This window comes from Rhincodon typus, chromosome 3, assembly GCF_021869965.1.
Source record: "Rhincodon typus isolate 14 chromosome 3, sRhiTyp1.1, whole genome shotgun sequence".
NCBI classification, from domain to species: Eukaryota; Metazoa; Chordata; class Chondrichthyes; order Orectolobiformes; family Rhincodontidae; genus Rhincodon; species Rhincodon typus.
This window is the reverse complement of record NC_063334.1, coordinates 92,386,008-92,406,820: the sequence shown is the minus strand read 5'-3', so window position 1 is coordinate 92,406,820 and position 20,813 is coordinate 92,386,008. Positions and strand designations below refer to the sequence as shown.

General features: G+C 38.8%; 2 protein-coding genes across 4 annotated transcripts in view; one reads left to right on the top strand and one right to left on the bottom strand.

The window, feature by feature from the left end:
- atg10 (ATG10 autophagy related 10 homolog (S. cerevisiae)) overlaps positions 1–20,813 on the bottom strand; it is a 526,624-nt gene that overhangs the window by 393,777 nt on the left and 112,034 nt on the right. The window lies entirely within an intron of this gene.
- Positions 1–20,813, top strand: part of LOC125482775 (single-stranded DNA-binding protein 2-like) — a 171,060-nt gene that overhangs the window by 114,252 nt on the left and 35,995 nt on the right. For all 3 annotated transcript variants that reach the window (XM_048594951.1, XM_048594948.1, XM_048594950.1), the window contains one exon: positions 724–808. In XM_048594951.1, the coding sequence (XP_048450908.1) occupies positions 724–808 (85 nt within the window). The remainder of the gene's footprint in view (positions 1–723; positions 809–20,813) is intronic.

Here is a 20,813-nt window from a genome sequence, read left to right as displayed (position 1 = left end):
TGACTTTGTGGTGTCATTTTGGGCCTTTTGCACCCGGGATGCTTGAGTTGTTCTGATTTTTGGGGGCCAAGCAGTTTGTTGCTGTTTTGAAAACAATGGGATGTGAATTTGCTGGAGGTGCTAAACAATTATTCAATTTCTTTGTTTTGCATGTTGGGAAATAAAGACAGTAGGGCTGGAATTTTATTCCCCCTCACCGGCCAGGGCTTGATGGCAAGTTGGAAGAGGGACGCATAATATTTGAGTACCTTGCAGTTGCAAACGCATGCTGTTTATCAATTCCTCATGCGTTTTATCCACGGTGAGGGATGCTTTGGGTTGCATAGGCCAATTGAGGCCCTTAAGTGTCTAATTACTGTAGCAACGTCAACGTAAACCATCTCATTTCGACTAAAGGCGGTGTAATTAAACATAATTTTGATTTTGCCAGTTCTTTGAAAAATGACAATAAAGGTGGAATTATAGGATGAATTTGTCTTTCCAGGTTGTTCTACAAGTACTATTTATAGTTTCTCAATAAATGTAAACAAATGTAACTGAATAAAATTGAATGACTTTAATGGTCTTAAAGCTGAATAAAAATACTTTTATTCTCTCAGAAAGATGGAATTGTTAACATTTAAATGAAATAATTATATGAACAACTTGTGTGATCTCTATTTTAGGGAACATTTCAGAGTGATACCAAGTTTTATTAACAAAAGTTCATTTCATTTCTTTCAGTGTATTTTGGGACCTTTACTGTGCGGCACCTGAAAGAAGAGAAACCTGTGAACATTCTAGCGAAGCAAAAGCCTTTCATGATTATGTAAGTCACAGATCAAATCTGGGACCCTTTCAATGACAGTGATTCATTTTTATATCATGAGCCTGAAGTTTCATGGTTTGAACCTTTTGCCTCATTGTCATCTAGTTCAGATCTTAGTTTTAGAAAAAATATCCAAAACATCCTTCAGCCTGGAAAATGTGTGTAACATGAATTTGGCAGCTCACTGGAGGTCTCTAGTGGACTGTAACAAGGTTCTGAGTTGTAATTATAATTTGAGGTGTGATGCAGAGGCAAAAATTGATCAAAATCAGCTATTTTTTCTTGCAATATTTCCTGACTTTACTTCACCATATGATATGAAATCTTGATCATCCTGTAACCTCTTGTTCTGATTACTTGGTTCCTAGCTTGTTTTTGTGAGAAAGTTAATTTGTTGCTTTTGATAAACAAGTTAAGTGTTGCTGAATGCTGTACTTGGTGTGCCATTTAAAAACGGTTGTGGAGTGCAATTGATCCTGGTGGTATACTGAAAAATAAAATACAGGTAAGTGAAATTTTTGGCTTGATGCAAGTGATTCATCCTTTTGGTAAACCACCATGATCTATTGTGTATCTTGTTTGAATAATAAATTGATTGGATTTTTTTAGGCCTTTTTTTTAAATGAAATAAAACAATTAGTTTTATTTTCTGGGGGTACTTAGTATTGTGTAAGACTAACACAATTCTGTCAGTTGTTGAGTTCAGTGTGGAGGTGATTTAGCTTCTGCACATTTTGAGTGTATTCAAAACAGCAGTTAGTTTTTGGCATTGTAGAACTTGTTAGAGTAAAATTAGGAGTATTTTTGTTTCCAAATTTAACCAAAAGAAACCTTAAGTAAACGCAATTTCCAACAAACCAGAACATTTGCGAACAAAAATTTTAATCTTCATTAATAAGGTGAGATATATTCGTCTCTTACATGAGGTGTGTTTTGCAGAAGTAAATATTGCTTCAAGGTTTGCATTTATGCTATCTCCTCTAATGTGGAAATTAGATAAGACAGCTATGGCTGATGGTAGCTTCACTTTCTTGCCATTTTAATTTATTTGCATAGTGTATGCATTATTTTATAAATGTGATAAGTACTTCAAATACTACTTTTGTTTAGGTATGGTTTTTCTTCAAGCAAGAAATCTTGTTTAGCAATTATTAGTCCTTTATAGTTCGCTAACTGGTATTGTTCAATTTAGCATAATTTTCAATGTTGTCTTTTAATTTACTTTGTAATTTAAAGTATTTTCTGGAGTACTTTGCTTGTTGTGAAAACAGCAACTTTTTTCACATTTGCAGGTCTCCTGTTACTGCATATTTGTTAGTTTCAAGAGTTTGGATATTCTGTAGTATTCCAGAACAAAGGTTAAACAGGTTGGGACCCTACTCATTGGAATTTAGAAGAATGAAAGGTGATCTCATTGAAACATATCTGATTCTTAAGGTGCTTGACAGGGTAAATGTTAAGGGGATATTCCCCCTCATGGGAAAGTCTAGGTCCAGATGGCATAGTGTCAGATTTAAGGCGTGCCAATTTAAGACTGAGATGAGGAGGAATTTCGTCTGAGGGTTGTGAGTCTTTAGATCTCTTTTTTGCACAGAGAGCTGTAGGAGCAGAGTCATTGTGGATATTTAAGGCTGAGATAGATCCTTCACCAGTAGGGGAATCAAGGGTTATATAGAAAATGCAGGAAAGTGGACATAAGGAATGTCTGATTAGCCAAGATCTTATTGAATGGAGGTGCAGGCTCGAAGGCATGAATGGTCTACCCCTCTTCCTGTTTCTATTGGTCTTATGCCAATGAAAGTTCATAATCAAAGATGTAAAATATTGTTCTTCATTGCCAGTTGATACGGTGTATGTGTTGTATCAATGTGGATTCATGTTTATATTTATATGTAGTGGAATTTTTATTGTTTTTAACTTTGGAACCCAGAAAACTTTAGTTTGGAAGTTTAGAATTAGACATTGAGATGATACTTAATTTCTTAGTTTTCGATGTTGTCTGAATTAATCCTTTTTGTACTCTTCATGTTTTTTTGTATGCTGGGTTGTTGAGGCCAGAAATGAGGAACATGAAATTTAACTGAAGAGTTTGTTGTGGTAATAAGAAGTTTTCTGTGGATGAAAAATCCCTTTGAAAAGCTCTGCCATTTTGGTACATGCAGTGCATCGTGTGCAATACTTTTCATTCTGTCTAGATTTTTGGTTTTAAAAAATGGCTTTAAAAATAACATGGGACAAATCATTGGTATTCTCCAGCATCGGCAGTTCCTACTATCTCGATATTGGAAGAAATTGGCTTTTCCCAGAGGTGGCTTGCTTGAAGGTGGGAAGGCCACTTAATTCAGTGGAATGGTAACAACTATGCCACCTTCCCTCTTCCACCATGTGGCCTCTAACCACCCCAGATTGGCTGACAGATTGAAATTTCCTCCCCCAAGGTTGTGATTCCAATGGAAGATTGATTTGTGGTTTCGCAGGCTTTCCCTGGAAAAGGCATGAGTCTTCCATTGACTCCCAGCCAGAGGTCGAGCCCCTCAACTCTTCAAGGTTCCACCCATAAATGTATTACAATTAAGTATCGTGAGATAATGTGCTCATACTGTATAAATGGTACATCTTCTCATAAAATATTTAGATAATTTTTGATTTTCTGTTTGGTCATTATTCATTGTTCTTTATTAAATAATTTTATTAACTTCAATTTGATCAGATGTGTGTAATCAGCAGGCCTTTTCATAATTTCTATTATTGATTGCGACTTTGTAGTGTCCAGATTGTATTCTGTGTTTTCTTCTATATTTGACCCAATTACAATTTAATGATAGGCTGTCAAACTTGTGATGTTCTAGCTAGAAGTAACCCATTGTTACCAGCTCTCCAAATACTCATCCCTATGTCAAAAACCCCACTAAATGGTTTCCCTGCCTCAGTATCTACTCACTACTGTAATTGCTTGAACCAAAACAAAATATTTTTGTGGCTTTAATGTTCTCCTTTATTATTGGAGCCTCAATACTTCTTACAGTACTATAACTATAACTTAACCAGTTTTTTTGCACTATGTTTCTTGATTTATAAAATTCAAGACATTATACATTTTCACATACCTGCCTGTCAATTTCAGGAAATTATCTTTTCAAACATCTTTCCATTAAAAATAAACTTGTATTCCTTATTTTTTGTCCTAAAATGTATTATGTCACTTTTATTCCACATTAATTTTAATTTTTCCTCCATCTGCCCATTTGGCTCAAACTAGAAATAGGTATATTTAGGACCCTTTGGAGGAGGTTCTTCACATGAAAGGGTAATTAAAAGATTCAATGCTATTAGCAGTGACCTCTGTTCAAATGGAAGTATGAGCTGAAGACTGGGCACAATACTGCAAAAACCTTTACTTTGTGCTATTTTCACAGAAATTGCAGCAGTTGATGAACTTACCTCTTACTGTAAAGTATGGGGAGGAATTTTTCATAAATTCTTAAACTTTTCCACTTGTGGTGCTAGAAGCCACTTTTATCCAGTGCAAATATTTTTTCTTTGCGTAAGTAATCTTAGTATAATTGACCCTAGAATTGATGTGTTTGTTACCTGACCATTAAATTGTTCCAGACTATTTTGTTAACTACCTCGTCAGATAACCGCATAACTTGATGCCTTAAAATTTTGCAATATTACAAATATACTCTACCACGATACTTATGAATCGTTTTGAATAACAAAAGACAGTAGGAGGCTGAGAACAGATCCATGTGGATTTCTAGTGCTGCATCGTTTCCCACTCCGTCTTTTTTTGATTTGTCATCACCTACTTCCAGTGCTTAAATTAGTACTCATTTCAGTCAGCTAATATCTACTAATTCCCTGATCCTTGTACCCCCAGAATGTTGCGCACTCGTGTTGTATTTTCAAGATTCATCGGTTGTATCTTGTGCATTACTGTTGCTACAAATGTGCATGGAAATCTACCCATGTACTCCTATAATCACTTGGAAGATTTTTTTGTTTGTTTGTGCATTGGCTTCCCTATCCTCCATGTATAACGGAGAAGTTTTCTTTTCGGGAGTTACCCAGCTATAGAAATTGGTAATGTTAACACTGGACATTTAATATTTTTCACATTTAAGGTACCTGTTAGTGCCATCAAACAAGCACTAATGGTCAACTGTGGACTAAATTCTCTTAAATTTTGACCCAATCTCAGAATAACAGATTGCTCTGAAAATTTGGCATTTGCATTTTCATACCAGCTTCTTTTATGGCCTTTCGAAAGACGTTGGCTTAGATTTCCTGATCAGCAGCAAAATAACAGCATCCACTACTGACATTGATTTTTAAAAAAATCTCCCAAGGGGTTTAACATTTTATGTGGCATTGATCCCTTTCTCAGCTTTCATTTGAATTCAACACTGATCCGACAACAAGCAAAGCCAACCATATTGAACCCAGAAGTAAAATATACTAATAATTATATTTCACAAAGTGCAATATATATATGTGTATAAAGGATTAAGGCACAGACTGAAATATCATAAACAATTTTAGAAAAAATGTGGAATTTATTTTAACTGGGGGAAAAGAAATAATGTTCCACAAATATAAAATTAGGTTTTCAGGGTCAGAGACAATTGTCAAATGTAGTATACCTTCAAAAATACAGTTTAACCATATTGAACAAGCTATAACTTTTTGAAGGACCTGTACAGTAAACCAAATAATCTGAAAGTGAAGGTTCTCATTACTGGTGATTTAAATTTGATTGCAGTCTGTGAGATCTTTAAGACACCATGTGGACAAGTGTGGCATCTCTGACAGTGACTTTTGTATTTCTGCATTTAACTGCTTATTTATGAACTCCAGAAGTTGCTATCCATTTCAGCATTCTTCCTGTCATTATTACCTTAAAAACTAGGTTATTATCAATTTAAAATCAAACTAACGGGCAGAGCTGTGCCAATGGGCAAGAGATTAGGCTGCAGCTGTTCAATTCATTTCACAAAAGGACAAATACAGGTCAGAAGAGAGCAAAATACATGGGTAAACTTAACAGTAGCACTGCAAAACAATTACAAGTTGCATACAGCAATTGCATATTAATCATCCTGATTTTTGATGTTGCCAAGTTTTACAGTTGGAGATAACCATGAGACATCTCCCTTTCAGGCAAATTTGCTAAATACTGGGAATATCCAAAGGCTTTGAGGAATGATTTTGGCATAGCAATAAGCAGGTTCGACTTCCATATGTTCTATGAATGTTGAGGAGTTTGGGTATTTTGAATAATGTGATTTTTGCCTTCCCCTGGGTTTCCTAATTTGTGAATGCTAAAAGCCATACAAATCTTTGGTATTTGTTACTTATTAAAATCAAAACACACTTTGAGAATATGGTCATGGATGATTTAAATATTTTGAAAGAAAATTCATCATTATTTGTTTTCACCTTTGCCATTCAGTTATAAAAATTCAAGTGCATTCATATTTCCGTTTTGTTCTATTTGATAGTAGCTAATGCATCTAATTATATGCTATAGATAGAAATGACTGTTCTATTTTGCAAGACTTCCTTGTACTGATGTTTTCATGTGATTACATAGAATATTATAACACATATAATAACAGGTGAAACTATAATGTAGGACCACATGCAATTGCATGTTAATTGATCCCACAACAAGCCAATCAAATCCAAGATATTTGAACTAGCTTTCCGAGTTCCAGGACATTGCTACTGGAAGTTCTAAAAGCAGCGTTCACTAATGACCTTCTTTCCATCATAAAGTCAGAAATGGAGATGTTTGCTGATGATTGTACAACACTTAGTTCCATTCCTCTAATAATGAAGCAGACTGTACCAGCTATATCTCTTAATGACTATTGGTGCACAATTAATCAACTAATGTGGGAAGTCTTCACGAATATTCTCATCCTCAGTGATAGCATGTCCAGCATATAAATGTAGTAGAGAAAGCTGAAGCATTTACAGCTGTTTTCAGACAGAAGTGTCAAAGGGATAATCCATCTCCACCTCTTCCTGAGCTTGAACTATCAGAGAAGCTAGCTTTCTGCCAATTAGATGCATCCTACATGTCCTCAATAAATATCTGAACCCACCAAAGATATGGACCTTTGTAACATCCTACCTATTGTGCAGGAGGCTTGTGCTCTAGAACTAGCCATGCTTCTAGCCAGGCTGTTCCAGTAAAAATCTGGCACCTACATGCCAAAATGGCAAATATATATGAGGACAAATATGGGGAAAAATGTATCTGGCTAATTACTGCCCCTTTAGTCTATTCTCAACCCATCAATAAAGTAATGAAAGTCGTTATTAATATTGCTATCGGGCAACACTTAACAATGATCTCCTTTCCCATTTTCCGTTTGGGTTTCAAAAGGATCACTTGTCTTTCAACTTTGTTGCAGTTTTGATCCAAATGCAGTTAAGAGCTAAATTACAGGTGTGGGATCAGTGTGATTGCCCTTAACATTGATGCAACTTTGAATTGGGTGTGGTATTAAGGAGCTCCAGTAAAATTGAAATCATTTGGAGTTTAGGGGTGAGGAGAGATCCTGAACCAGCTAGAGTTATACCTAGCACAAAACAAGATGGTTACATTTATTCAGTGCTAGCTAATCTCAGCTCCTGGACACCACTACAGGAATTCCTAAGAGCAGTTCTCAATAATAAACTTCTCTCCATCATAGGGTCTAAATTGGGTTTGTTTAATGATTATACAACTTTCAGTTCCATTGACACATCCTCCAATAATGAAGCAGACTGTACCTGTGTACAACAATACCAAGGCAGTGTTCATGTTTGGTTTGATAAGTGGCAAGTAACACTCACCCCATACAAATACAGACAAAGACCATTTAGGAAAAGAAACCCCACCAGTTCATGTCATTCAATAGCTTTTCCATCACTGAACTCCTCCACCATCAACATCTTTGGTGATCACTTGATCAAAACATTGACTGTAGAAGCACATAAATTACGCCCTGACTGAGGCATGTCAAAGGCTGGTAATTCTGTGATAAATAGCCCCCTTTCCTACTCTCTAAAGTCTGTCCACCAATTACGTGGTGTCCATCAGAAGCGTGATGGAATACTCACTTGCCTGAATGATTGCAACTCCAATTTAACTCAAGAAACCTAGCACCATCTAGACCAAAGCAGTCTGCTTGATAAGTTCTTTATCCACAATCTTACTCCCCTGACCACAATTGCACAATGGCAGCAATGTTAACAATTTACAAGATATCATTTACACATACTCTTCCATGACATTTTTCAAATCTATGACCAGTACAACATAGAAAAACAAGGGCAACAGGTGCATGGGAACATGGTGACCTACAAGCTCCTCTCCAAACAATATATCTCTGAGCAGTTTCAGTGTTCCTTCATTATCACTGGTTTAAATTCCTGGGACTGCCAACCTAACGGTATTAACTCTACCACATGGTCTGCAGTAGTCCAAGGGGGGGCAATTCACCAGCATCAAGTATAAAGGATGCTCAGTAAATGTTGGCCTAGCCAGCAGTGCGACACCCCATGAATGAATAAAAATTGCAGGCCTTCCACAGAATACACTCTCTCTTTTAGCTAAGTATGTAATTAACATTTTCCATTTCAGAATTTCTCCTTGAAAATTGCTTTTACCAATTTCTGCATATTTTGGATAATTGTGTTTCTCATTTTTTTCTGTTGACCATTTGGCACTGTCGACTTGATCAATTGAGGAATTTTTTTCACTTTTCATTTTGTGAATTCCTACCGTTTAAGAATTTTTATAACTGTAGGTTTACAGATTCTCTGCTTTCTGGCAATCATTTTTCGTATTGGACTTCCACAACATTCAGAAATTTTGATACTTTTGGGAAATACTTGCCTTGTATTTTGGTCAAACATTTTCCCTTTGGACTTGGTCTCTGCATGCATTTTATTTTGACTTTTTTGATTAACATTATTGAAAAGGGACAACTGCAAAAAGGCCAAATTTTAAACAGTCACAGCAATCTGTACCACAGGAGGAAAGTGTTGACAGTATAACTCTGCATGGTCAAGTTATTGCCATGGAGGAACAACAGGGAACTCTAGTGTCCTGAAGCTTCAAGGAACATGGCACGGCATATGAAAGTATGCTGCATCTAGCCAGTGTAAATGAACCATGTTGCAGGCTTGCCTGGCTGTATTGAATTAGTTGTTACTGTAGTTATCATTGAATTGATGATTAGTCAGCAAGTGCTGTCCAAACACAGGATTAGATCTAACAGTGGCCATTTCGTTTTGGGTTTTGCAAGTATGGGCTGGTTGAATATGATCCGTATTCTGCCTGTTATGAACAACCTTACTATTTGTCCCGGTATGCCTACTATTTGTCCCGGTATGCCTACTATTTGTCCCGGTATGCCTACTATTTGGGTGAATGGCCAATGTACCTGGCATTGCACTGGGACTGAAATTTACACCAGGCATTGCTCAATTGTGTGGGAGGTTGAACACCTTTCTGGACTGACAACAGTATGCTGTTAATGAAAAAATGCCACACACTTAGCTGCTCCTTTTGTAGCAGCATGAAATGGCTTGCTTAATCTATTTCTGTTCTGTTGTGACCTGGAGAAATTGACGACTTCTGATACTTTTCCTGCTACCCAATTTGTAATACTTTGGTCATGCTTTTTTATAGATTTGAGTGACTAACCCTTAGTTAGATTGTATCATGTCATTGATACATCAGTATTATGCATCCACTGTTAGATGTCCGTGTATGTTTTTAATTTGTGATTGTTTTTAATTACAGCAGTTTTTTTTAAAATCTCTATTACTCAGTGTATCTTTCATGTGTTGTTATTTGTGGATATTTCATTCTGTAGCACCAGATTCTGTCAGTACATTAACAGTATTGTGCTTACAAATTCCCTAATAATAGTTTATACACATGAAAACAGTTTCATGTAGTATACCTAAGACTGAAATAAATTGGCTCTACAACTAGTCAAAATGAACAAATGCAGGTATACAACATTTCACAACCTCAGATTATTCCTAATTATTCAACAGCTAATGAAGTACATATTGGACTGCAGACACTGTTGTAATGTAGGTAATGCCACCAATTTGTGGGAAATTTCCTTCCACAATGTGACGATGACCCGATTGCCTTTTCTCTAGATGTTGATTGAGGGATAAGTATTGGACGGAACATGGGGGATTGCAGCTTGCCTTTTTTTTGAAATAGGCTCTTGTATGTCAACCTTTCATCTGGCATGTATTTGCTAATTTGTCTGTTCCCTCCTGAGGTTGATTACAACCCTGTTGGTCTTAAAACCCTGTTTCCTGTTGTTTTGTTGTCTATGATATGTAGAGAGATGCAATCACATGTTACCTGGCTAGTAATCTAGAGGAACGAATTAATACTTTGGAGATCTGTTCAAATATCACCCCACAATAGCTAGTAAAATTAAATTTAAGTGAATAAATCTGGAACTAAAAGTTAATCAGTAATGGCGACATGAAAGTAACCAATTGTTAGGAAAAGCTGTTTGGTTTGCTAGTGTCGGTCAAGAAATGAGGCTACCATCCTTACTTGGTCAGCCCTAAATATGACTCTCGACTAACAACACTAATTCCTTACTGTCATCTGAAATAGCTTAGCAAACCTCAGTTGTATTCAAGAAGATCATCATCTTTTCAAGGGAGTTAGACCTGGACAATAAATGCTGCCTGGCCAGTGATACTCTTGTCCCAAAAAGTAATAGAGAAGAAATGTGTTGGCTGAAGTTTACATTAGCTTGAGTAACCATTAAACCATTTCCTTGGCTAAATGGCTTTTTTCCTTTCTTTAAAAAAAAACTGTTTTACAAGTATTTACAATCAAACAAGGTATAATTTAATTACTCACTTGGTTAATCAGTCAGAATGATTAAATATTGAAAAGTAAGTTGATCCTGCATCATGCTGGGATAATGCTGCAATTATTCCTTGCAAACATTCTTTTAATTAAAAAGCAACTTGTGTTTCACGTGCAATATTTTTGTGTACCTTATTTCTATATTGCATGGAATACCCTGTCTAATATCACCCATTTGTTTGTTTCTACCATGTTCAGAACAACTTCCTACTCATTTGGACTGGTTATGTAGATGTGGTTCCTTGACACTAGTAGGCGTAATCAGTGGGGAAGAGTAGAATTTGAAACTTCACAATGTGTGGATGAAAATTCCTACATTTTCGTTGTTTTTCATGGAAATCTCAAAAGCACAGTAATAAAAGTAATGCTTTTCTTTTATCTACAAACAAGTAGACCAAACTTTGTCATTTACTGGGTGCCTTTCATTATACAACAATGTATCGTGAAGGTGAAATGTGGTACAGGAGAAGGTCAGCCTTCCTAAATAAGAGAAAGCCTTGAGGATGGATAGTACAAGAGTAGCAAGTTGCAAGTAGGGTCATGGTAAAGGACCAGGAAGAGCTTTCTTTTTAAACAGACATGAAGGTCTTTTCTTTGGCACCCAATATTGGTAGCTACTGTGTGTCTGAATTATTACTCCTGCTCCGTTTATATAATGTAGACTTCAGTGAATTTAAATTTTCAGGAGAACGTATTGATTTGCTCCATGGATATACTCCTAGGTACCTTCTATTTGTATTGCAACTAGCTCAAACTAGTGATTCAGTCTTTCTGGTTGGTTGTCATTCATCAAGAAATGCATGGCCTAAATCAATCAAGGTACTTGTATGAAGATAAGAACATAAGGCTAAGATAAAACATTGAATGCTGTTGCTGCAAACAGAGAAGATGAAGTTATTGACAAAGTGTGGATTTCAAAACTGTAGGAAGTATTTGTGTTTTTATATGTTTATGCTATGAATGTATGTTTTTGTGTGAGCTCCTGGTAGATGCAGAGTTAATTTTAAATATATGCTTAGGACAGTCATCTGCACCTCACTTAGCCTTCACAATTACATGTTCAATTCATCTACTGCCTAACATCCATCTTGACACCCCATATGGAGTACCCTTCCTAAGTAAGTTCCATCAGCTGTTATCCTTTTGGATCAAGGAACGGGAAACACAAAGTTATTAACAAGTTCTTTGAGAAAATCCATCTGCTGAATGGCAAGCTGTGAATTACCAAGGTAAGAGTGGTCCTGGCTAAGTATGTTGAGGACGGCCAAGATCTTTGCACAACCAACTTCCTGAGACACTAACAATGCTGCATATTACTGAGAAGTGATATGCTTCAAAATCTCCCCACCGTCGACCTCATCCCAAGACCAGCACCCCCCTCATCCTTGCCTCCTTGACCTGTCCGTCTTCTCTCCCACCTATCCACTCCTCCCACCTCACTGACCAATCCCCACCCCAACTTCCTACCTACAATCATCTTTACTAGCTTCATCCCTGCCTCCTTGACCTTCCTGTCTTCTCTCACATCTATCCGCCCCATCTCCTCACTGACCAACCCCTATTCCCACTTCCTACCTACACTCACCTTTACTAGCTTCATCCCCGCCTCCTTGACCTGTCCATCTTCTCTCCCACCTATCTGCTCCACTATCCACCTTCTATCACCGCCCTGCCCCTATTTATTTCAGAGCCCCCTTCCCCCTCCCTCATTTCTGAAGAAGAGTCCCAACCCGAAACATCAGCTTTCCTGCTCCTTTGCTGCCTGGCCTGCTGTGTTCCTCCAGCTCCATTCCTTGTTATCTCAGACTCCAGCATCAGCAGTTCCTACTATCTCTTACTGAGAAGTGTGCTTTCTACAGATTAAGTGGTGGGTTAATTGCCTTAAATTCAGCAAATGAGGATGCTATTGCTTGACTTGGGGGATTTTCATTCATTAAATAAACAGCGCAAGGCTTTTATTGCTTGAGTCAAATTGAAGTCACACTCTAAAAGGAATTGATAGTGTAGATTGCTCGTGCTGATAGCAAAAGACAAATAGGGACAGATGTGCTAACTAAGTTGCCAATTGTGACCAAGGAATATGCTTTGAAATGTTTAGATAGATGGAGTTTTGAGCTAAATAAGTGTACGGTCTGTGAAGTTTGGCAAATGATTATACAGGGAAAAGTGAATGATGGGCTATTTAATTGAGAATATCCTGACAATGGATCTCTGACCATTGACAAATGGAATAACAGGATCAAAGTACAACAAAGTAAGCACGTGATGAGCTCTGGCTGCAGGCGATAAAAAAGAATAGTAAAAACCGATCCGTACGTAGATTTGAAGAAAATGTAAACTGGGATTTTCCCCTCTCAAGAAGTGGTGGGGAAAGTGGCAGGAAGTTCCTACTATCTCTAGGGCAAATAAGCAGGCAGGTTGACACCAGGGAGATATTTGACCAACCATTCCAACCACCTCAGAAATTTAAGTTTGGACAGGAAAAGCCAATTCACAACCATCTATGGGCCTCATCCCATCACTGCCCCAACTAAGTGTGTTCCTGACAACTGAAAACTTTGGCAGTCTTCCTGAATAGTAAAACAGGTGGTCTCCCTGCTTGTTTTGGGGTGGGGCTGCGGTGCTGCATCTGTTCCAATGTTGGGGTGATTGGGGATATAGAGAAGGAATGGAGTGGTCAATGAATGCTGCACCACTGCTCTGGTCTCTGAACCCAGAATGATCTTCAAAACAGAAGAAGGGTCACTGGACCCAAAACATTAACTCTGATTTCTCTCCACAGATGCTGCCAGACCTGCTGAGTTTTCTAGCAATTTCTGAGGACTTTTAAATCCAAAACTGCACTGTCTATATCCCTTAACTTAAATTAGACCTATGCCCACCCATAGTCACTCCTTTGCACCAATTCCAGAATCCTCGCTGATGAAAGTTATGCAATTCATATAATAGTTTTCTTTCAAGTTTGGATTTTAAGCTAGTGGCATATGCATATTGGTATATTTTTGTAAAGTGGTTTAAAAATGTACTAGGTCAGTTTTTTCGGAACTAAAATTTTAAACCAATATGTGCCTCCTGAGGTGTTATTCAAAGTTTGTTTATAACGTAGAGGTCTATGACGAAAAAACAAATCATCAAGCCATCATATTAGCAGATTCTGGGATATGCAAGATTTTTTTTCAATTTAGTTAAAAAGCTTTTGGGCAGTTCAGAAGAGACCTGACGGGGGTCAGAGACAAGTATGATCTCTCCTGGGGGAGAAAAGACAATTTTCAGAAATTCAAGAGATCATAGAGTCCCTACAGTGTGGAAAGAGGCCATTCAGCCCAACAATTCCACGCCACCTGTCTGAAGGACATCCCATCCAGACTCAATCCCCTACCATGTCTAACTCATGTAACCTACACATCCCTGGACATTGTGGGCAATCTACCATGGCCAATCCACCTACCCTGCACATCTTTGGACTGTGGGAGGAAACCTGCGCAGACACGGGGAGAATGTGGAAAATCCACACACAGTTGCCCAAGGATGGAATTAACCTGGGTCCCTGGTGCTGTGAGGCAGCAGTGATAACCACTGAGCCACCATACTGCCCTTTGGATGGATTACCTCAGTGAAAGAATGCAGTTTGCGAAATTTCCAGACTAGGAATGTTTGGTAGAACTCTGCAGATTATCAAAAGACTGAGGAAGTCTAAACTGTCAGTTGTGTGAGTGGTCAAGGGAAAAGGCCTCTCAAATCTTAGGACCAGAACTGAGACAAAACTGTCAAGTAGGCCTCTCAACTCTCGGGACCATACTGAGAAGGACCACTTAAGTCAAATCTACAAATTTGATAGGGAAGAAATTTCTCTGAAATTTGAGTAATTGTAAAGTGATGGCCTCTCTGCTCCTATGATACTGCTTGGCCTGCTGTGTTCATCCAGCCCTGCACCTTGTTGTCTCGGATTCTCCAGCAACTGCAGTTCCTACTATCTCTGATGCAATTTTGTTCTGCTGTGTTTTGAAACCATTCAAACTGTGTAATGTTTAGATACCTCAATTTGCTGCTTTTTTTCTGTTTTGCTAAAACTAAATCTGCAACTTATCGTGCTTATGTTTCAGTCTTCAGCGTTAATTAATATTATTGACCTATCAAGCCAGATTTTATTCTCGATCTGATATATCTAGTTCTAGCATCAGCATAACATAACTCTTTATTGCATATCTTTTCAAGGCCTCATTCCACGTGTCTCCTCTACATCTGTGAATCTTGCCTGTTCATATCAACTTTCCTTTCATGTGGGCCTTGTCTTTCATAATGCTCTTCCAAATGCTGCCTCTTTTTGATAATATTTGACCACTGAGTGCCTTTGAACCTCCTACCTATTCTTCATGGAAGTCTGAAAACAAAACCAACAGGGTTTGCTTTTAAGGCTTTCTGAATGGTGGGGCCTGGGTGAGTATCATCTGCTGAGTGAATATAAATGGCAGAAGGATGTTGCCCTTAAGAGGGCATTAGTTTCAGACTTGATATTGGGCTGGGGTAAAGCTATCCATGAATCTTCCTGCCGGGGATTTTAATGGGGCAGAGGTGGGAAGCTGTCAATGTAAAGACCTATCACCTTCCCACCCTAATTAAATTATCCCAATTTACCAAACCTATGGGGGAAGGCCTCCATTCCTTATTCAACTCCTTACTTAATTTACATAAATTATTTCTCAGTATCAGACATTTTGCCAATTAAAATAAACATTCTGTTTATTCTGCATAATTCTTAATCTGTATTGATATAGTACATTTTCACTTGATGGCAGCACACTCACCTTAACCTTCTGGATGGTAGTGTGTAGATTTGGAAAGTGCTGTCGAAAGAACAGCTTCCTGTTCCTCACTGAGGCTGTGCCACTGGGTCCTAGTCTCTCCTATTAGTAGAAACATCTTTTCCATGTCCACCCGGCCCTTTCAATACTCTGAGAGTTTCAATCAGATACCCCTCATCCTTCTAAACTTCACTGAGTTTAAAGTGATAGTTTAACGTATCTACACAAATACACAACATCTTTCCCTAAATTAATTTTAATCTCGCTGCTGTTCATTTAAATAAACATCTACACCCTTCACAGCAAGGTGAAATTGGTCTCTAAATTGCAAATTGACTGACATAAATAGAGTGTAACTTCGGGTCAGATAGCGATGAAGAAGGTTGGGGATAGAATCTTCGGGGTCTGCATGAATCTGAGAAGAAGGCAGAACTCCTGGAGAATTAGGTGAGATGTTGTTGGAACCAATACTTAACACCTTCCTGCATTTGCCCTTTTAAATTTTGGGTGGGAAGGCCCAAGTGTAACCTTCCTGCCCTGCCTCCATTTAAGTCTCTTAACTGATCATTTAACGAACACTTTAAGACCAGTTAAGGATTGAATGCTGTCAGCTACAGTTGGGACAAATAGTAATCATCCCACCCAAATGTTAAACATGTGCTGCAAGCTTGTCAGTTGGAAGAGGGTTGGGGTCCCTTCATCTGTACTAACTTGTGCATGATTTAGGCCGTAGACATGGGGCTGGGGTATGGCTGCGACCTTGCCTTTCCTTCAAACCTGCATGGCCTCCATCTCCCCATGATCTCCAAGCCCCTAACACCACTGCCATTTTGACTGTTTGCTGTTCCATAATGGGAGTCTGGGAAATGCTGTATCAACAGCAGCTGTGGCCTGATTTATGAAGTTGCTGAGTATTAGTGATGAAGGCATCTGGTCAGCGGCTCTAGGCGGATGGGTGAGATATCCTATTCTGGGTTTTCAGTTGGGTTGAAGGCCTGCTAGTGTTCAATTCAGTGCCTGGTTGGCAATTATTAGCTGATATAATGATAACCATGTAATCGAGTAGGGAAGAATGTCTTTTATCCTTACGTAGCTGGGCATCTGTGTGACTCAAGACACTCCACAGCAATATGATTGTCTCTTTATTGCCCTCTGAAATTGTCTCAGCACCCTACTCACTTCATGGGTCAATTAGGAATGATGCAACAAATACCAGCTTTTGGCAATAATGCCCATAGCGTGTGAACAAAGAAAGCCTTGCCAGTGTCACCTAGATCTTGAAATCAAAATAAAATGAATAAGTAAATGTTTTAAAATTGAAATGAATTTTGATGACAAGGGAAGACTTTTCCGCTGAGTTGGAAAATCCATAGCAATCAATCATCATTTTAAATTTATCACTAATGGAGTAAGGACAAAGATTCATTCTGAAAATTATTTGAGTAGGGAATATTCTGTGAGATAAAGTAAACAAGGCAACAGATAATTGCACTTTTGTAGGGAAGAGTAGATAGGCATTTGAAATGTAGAAAGACTGAGATAACAGGGCAGTGATAGCACTATAGTTTTGACTTTAAAATTCAAATGTGTTGGTCAACGGGTGTCATTAGCTACAACAATTTGCATCTATGTAGAATACAATCAGAAATGAGTCAAAATGTTCAGAAGATCTGGGAGCTAATGTGGATCCACAGATGTTGCCTGGTCTTTCGTGACATTTTTTGTTCTTTGCAAATCAGATTTCTAGCCGTTACAAGCTGTATTTGTAACTATTCAATACAGTAAGGTGCATCACAGGAGCATTATAATAGAAAACGAAAATTCATACCAAGCAACACAGTGAGGCATTAGGACAAAAAATAAGGGTGAAATCTTGTAGGGGTTATGCCAAACAACAGGGATTAACATTTGTTAAATGCCTTGTTACCATACAACTTGTCTCAATAATATTCAGACTTCCATTTTACTAAACTGCCCATACAAGTTTAATGTCAGGAAAGCAGAGGATGTTGCTGGTAATTTCAGCTTGCTTCTTGCTCTGAGTGACTTTCATGTTGCCTGTGACCCAGCTGCAGGCCTGGGCATGATCAACGGTCATTAGTAAAACTCAGTCCACGACAATCTCGAACTCCAGCTGTGCAATGGAAGTGCACTTTGGAAGCACAGACTTCCACTGCACACATGAATAAACACCCAACTGCACACATGACTAGGCTGCATCTCCGCAATGGTCACTTGCTATATTAACTCTCACTCATACCTTCAAGCATGCTCAGTGTTACGACCTTGCTTTGCTGTCTCAAGGTCTGAGGAGAAGCACCTACCAGTGAAGTTCCTGGCACAGTATGTCAAGGATAGTCTCCCATTCCACTCCAGGAGGTGATGGACCTGGCTGTCCATGGTTGCTGCCATCCTGTCCATGGAGGCAGTCAGATGGTTGCATGATTCACTGAGCTGCTGCAGCTTCTGGCTAATGAGGGTCATTGTGTTCTAAATGCCTATCTGCAGCTGCTGCTCCTGTCTATGTACTTGGATGAAGTCTCTGATTTGCTGTCATCACAGGGTCATCTCCTGCCCAGGGATGAGAAGTCCTCCGAGTGCCAGCAGTCTGCATTGTTTCGTCCTTGGCCGGATGTGGAGATGTCATTGTGAGGTGCTCACCAGATTGAGCTTCCATATTCTCAGCTTCATTAGTTCCCCCTCCAGGTGTCATATTTGGGACTGGTGAAGAATACAGGAGGCAGCTTTGCTGATGCTCCTCCTGAGGCTTCGGTACTCTTGTCCCCAGAAGTACAGAATGACTCATCCAGAGAGATGGCTGCTTCTCCCTGAAGCTGTGGATAACCTGGCAAAATCTGCAAGATGAAAGAGAAAATGTTGTGGTCAGTGGTTAGAAGTGGTGACAATGATTAACGCTGACAACAGGGTTACTGGGAGATTGGCAGTGGCATGCAGAATGGTATTTATTCATTTGATGGAATGTACATATCTTAGTATCCCTGCAGAAGCAGTTGCAAGGGCACAGATGTTGATCGCAGCCTAACCCTTGCCATGTTATGAGCTGTCCTTTTCTGTAATGAGAAAAAAAGTGAGAATAAATGAGATTACAACTGTGCAATCCACTGTAAGTGCTGGTGTATGTTGAGGAAAGGTGGTGGAAGAAGCAGAACAGAGGACATGCAAGTTAATGCTGTGGAAGCTGGAAGGGGGAGCATGGGTGAAGGAAGATATTACAGGCAACAATAGGAGTGGCAGAACTTGAACCTTGGCAAGAGGTGTGTGTGCAGTGGCAGAGAATTTGAATATGAAGTAGCAGAGAGAAGAGTGTGGCACTCCCCCTGGTGGAGTGGAGAAGGTCATTAATCTTTTTTTTCTGCATTGCTGGTCCTTTCTCTGTATCCCTGAGACAGCGCTGAGCTGGGTGGTGACTTCAGACTAGGCTGACAGGGTCTGGTGGCGCAGCTTCCTCTGGGAACTGCTCACTCTTTCTTTGTTGCATCATCCCCTTGACCAGGACCTCCAGGTCTCTGGAGATTCACTGTGCCAACTTCCTCTTCAACATCTTGTGCAAATATCCTTGACCGAGCAGTTCAACTTCAGAATGCCAGCACTCATCCAGATGCACAGCAGCCTTTTAAATGAGGCATGGACGGAAGTGATGCTGGCATTTTACATGATATTGTAAAGGGAAAGGATAATTCTTCGGTGGTTCTGGCCAACAATATACAGTGGATATCAGCTGGGTTGTGAATTGTTCTAGAACTGGTGTGCGCAAAGTTGGAATGGATATCAGATGTGAAAGATCTGAGTAGATCTGTAGGGGCTGAGTAGCTTATTAAAGTGGTGAGTTTAGTAAGATAGGGTAGGAAAACCCATTCAGCCTCACAGTGAAAACCCCTCCAAAATACTTGGTTTTAATTTGTTTCTTTAAAGGGGAGAGAGGCAGAGGCAGAGGTTAAATGTGCCAAGTACCAGTATGATGAGCAGTTGTTTTAATTTGGCGAAGTACTGTCATTAACATTGTTTCTATCCTGTAAATAGCTACTTGTATAGCTTGGGGATGTTTTTGTAGTTGATCTACGTTAACAAAGACGTCTAAGGAGATTTGCCACATTGTTTTCACTTAGAACTGATTTTTTTCCTATATTATCTGGTAGAAAGCCATTACTTGTATAGCCCCAGGAAATGTATCAGTTTATACTGTAGAATGTGTCCTTAGAGGCACACAGCAGAGAGATTTATATCCCAGTGACACATCTGAAGAAACAGAATCTCATTGGAGCATATTTACATTGTATTAACCACTTAGCACTTAGGGAAAACTTGATTAGCGTAAAACAAATATAAGCTTTAAAGAAAAACACAGATGGGGCAATGAAATGAAATCATTATTTCTATAAGTAGTTAAAATTATCTTACAGTATTTCAATATTACTTTAAATTCAAAGTCCAACAATAGTGTCTTTAGAACGCTTTGATTTTAAATGTCAAAGGAAGGCAAAATAAGGGCTGGGTATAAGTGTTAGTTTGATAGCACTTGGCCTGGGTCAGTCGATTGTGTGACCTTTGGAATTTTGGGACCATAGTTGAAACTAATGCTTTACCAAGATACTGAGATACCATTGCATTTGTTAGAGATTTTCTTCGTTGTGATGTTAAACACAAGCAATGGCTACCTGTTTAGATGGATTTCAATGATGCAATTACATGATATAGTAAAGGGAAAGGATAATTTTTCTGTGGTCCTGGCCAACAATGTACAGTTGAACACACGAGAGAGACAAACTGAGATACACCATATGGTCTGTTCAGGACATAAAAGAACATAAGAATTAGGAGCAGGAGTAAGAAATTTGCTCCCTTAAGCCTGCTCCACCATTCAATAAGATGTGCCAACTCATCATTGCTCAACTAACCAAAATTTCAAAAATTTATCTGCCTCCTTTTTAATACTTTCAGTGATCTTAACTTGACAATTCTTTGGGATACAGAATTCCAGGCATTTATTACCCTGTGTGAGAAGGAATCAACGTTAAATGAGTGTCACTTTATTCTGTAACTAAGACTCCCAGTTTGAGATTTCCCTACTAGCAGAAACACCTTCTTAACATCTTTCCTGTCAAGCCTGCTCAGAATCTTGTGTTTCAATAAGATTATCCCTCCTTCTTCTAAACTGTAATGAATAAAGGCTTAGATAACAAGGTGTAGAGCTGGATGAACACAGCAGGCCAAGCAGCATCAGAGGAGCAGGAAGGCTGACGTTTCGGGCCTAGACCCTTCTTAGGCC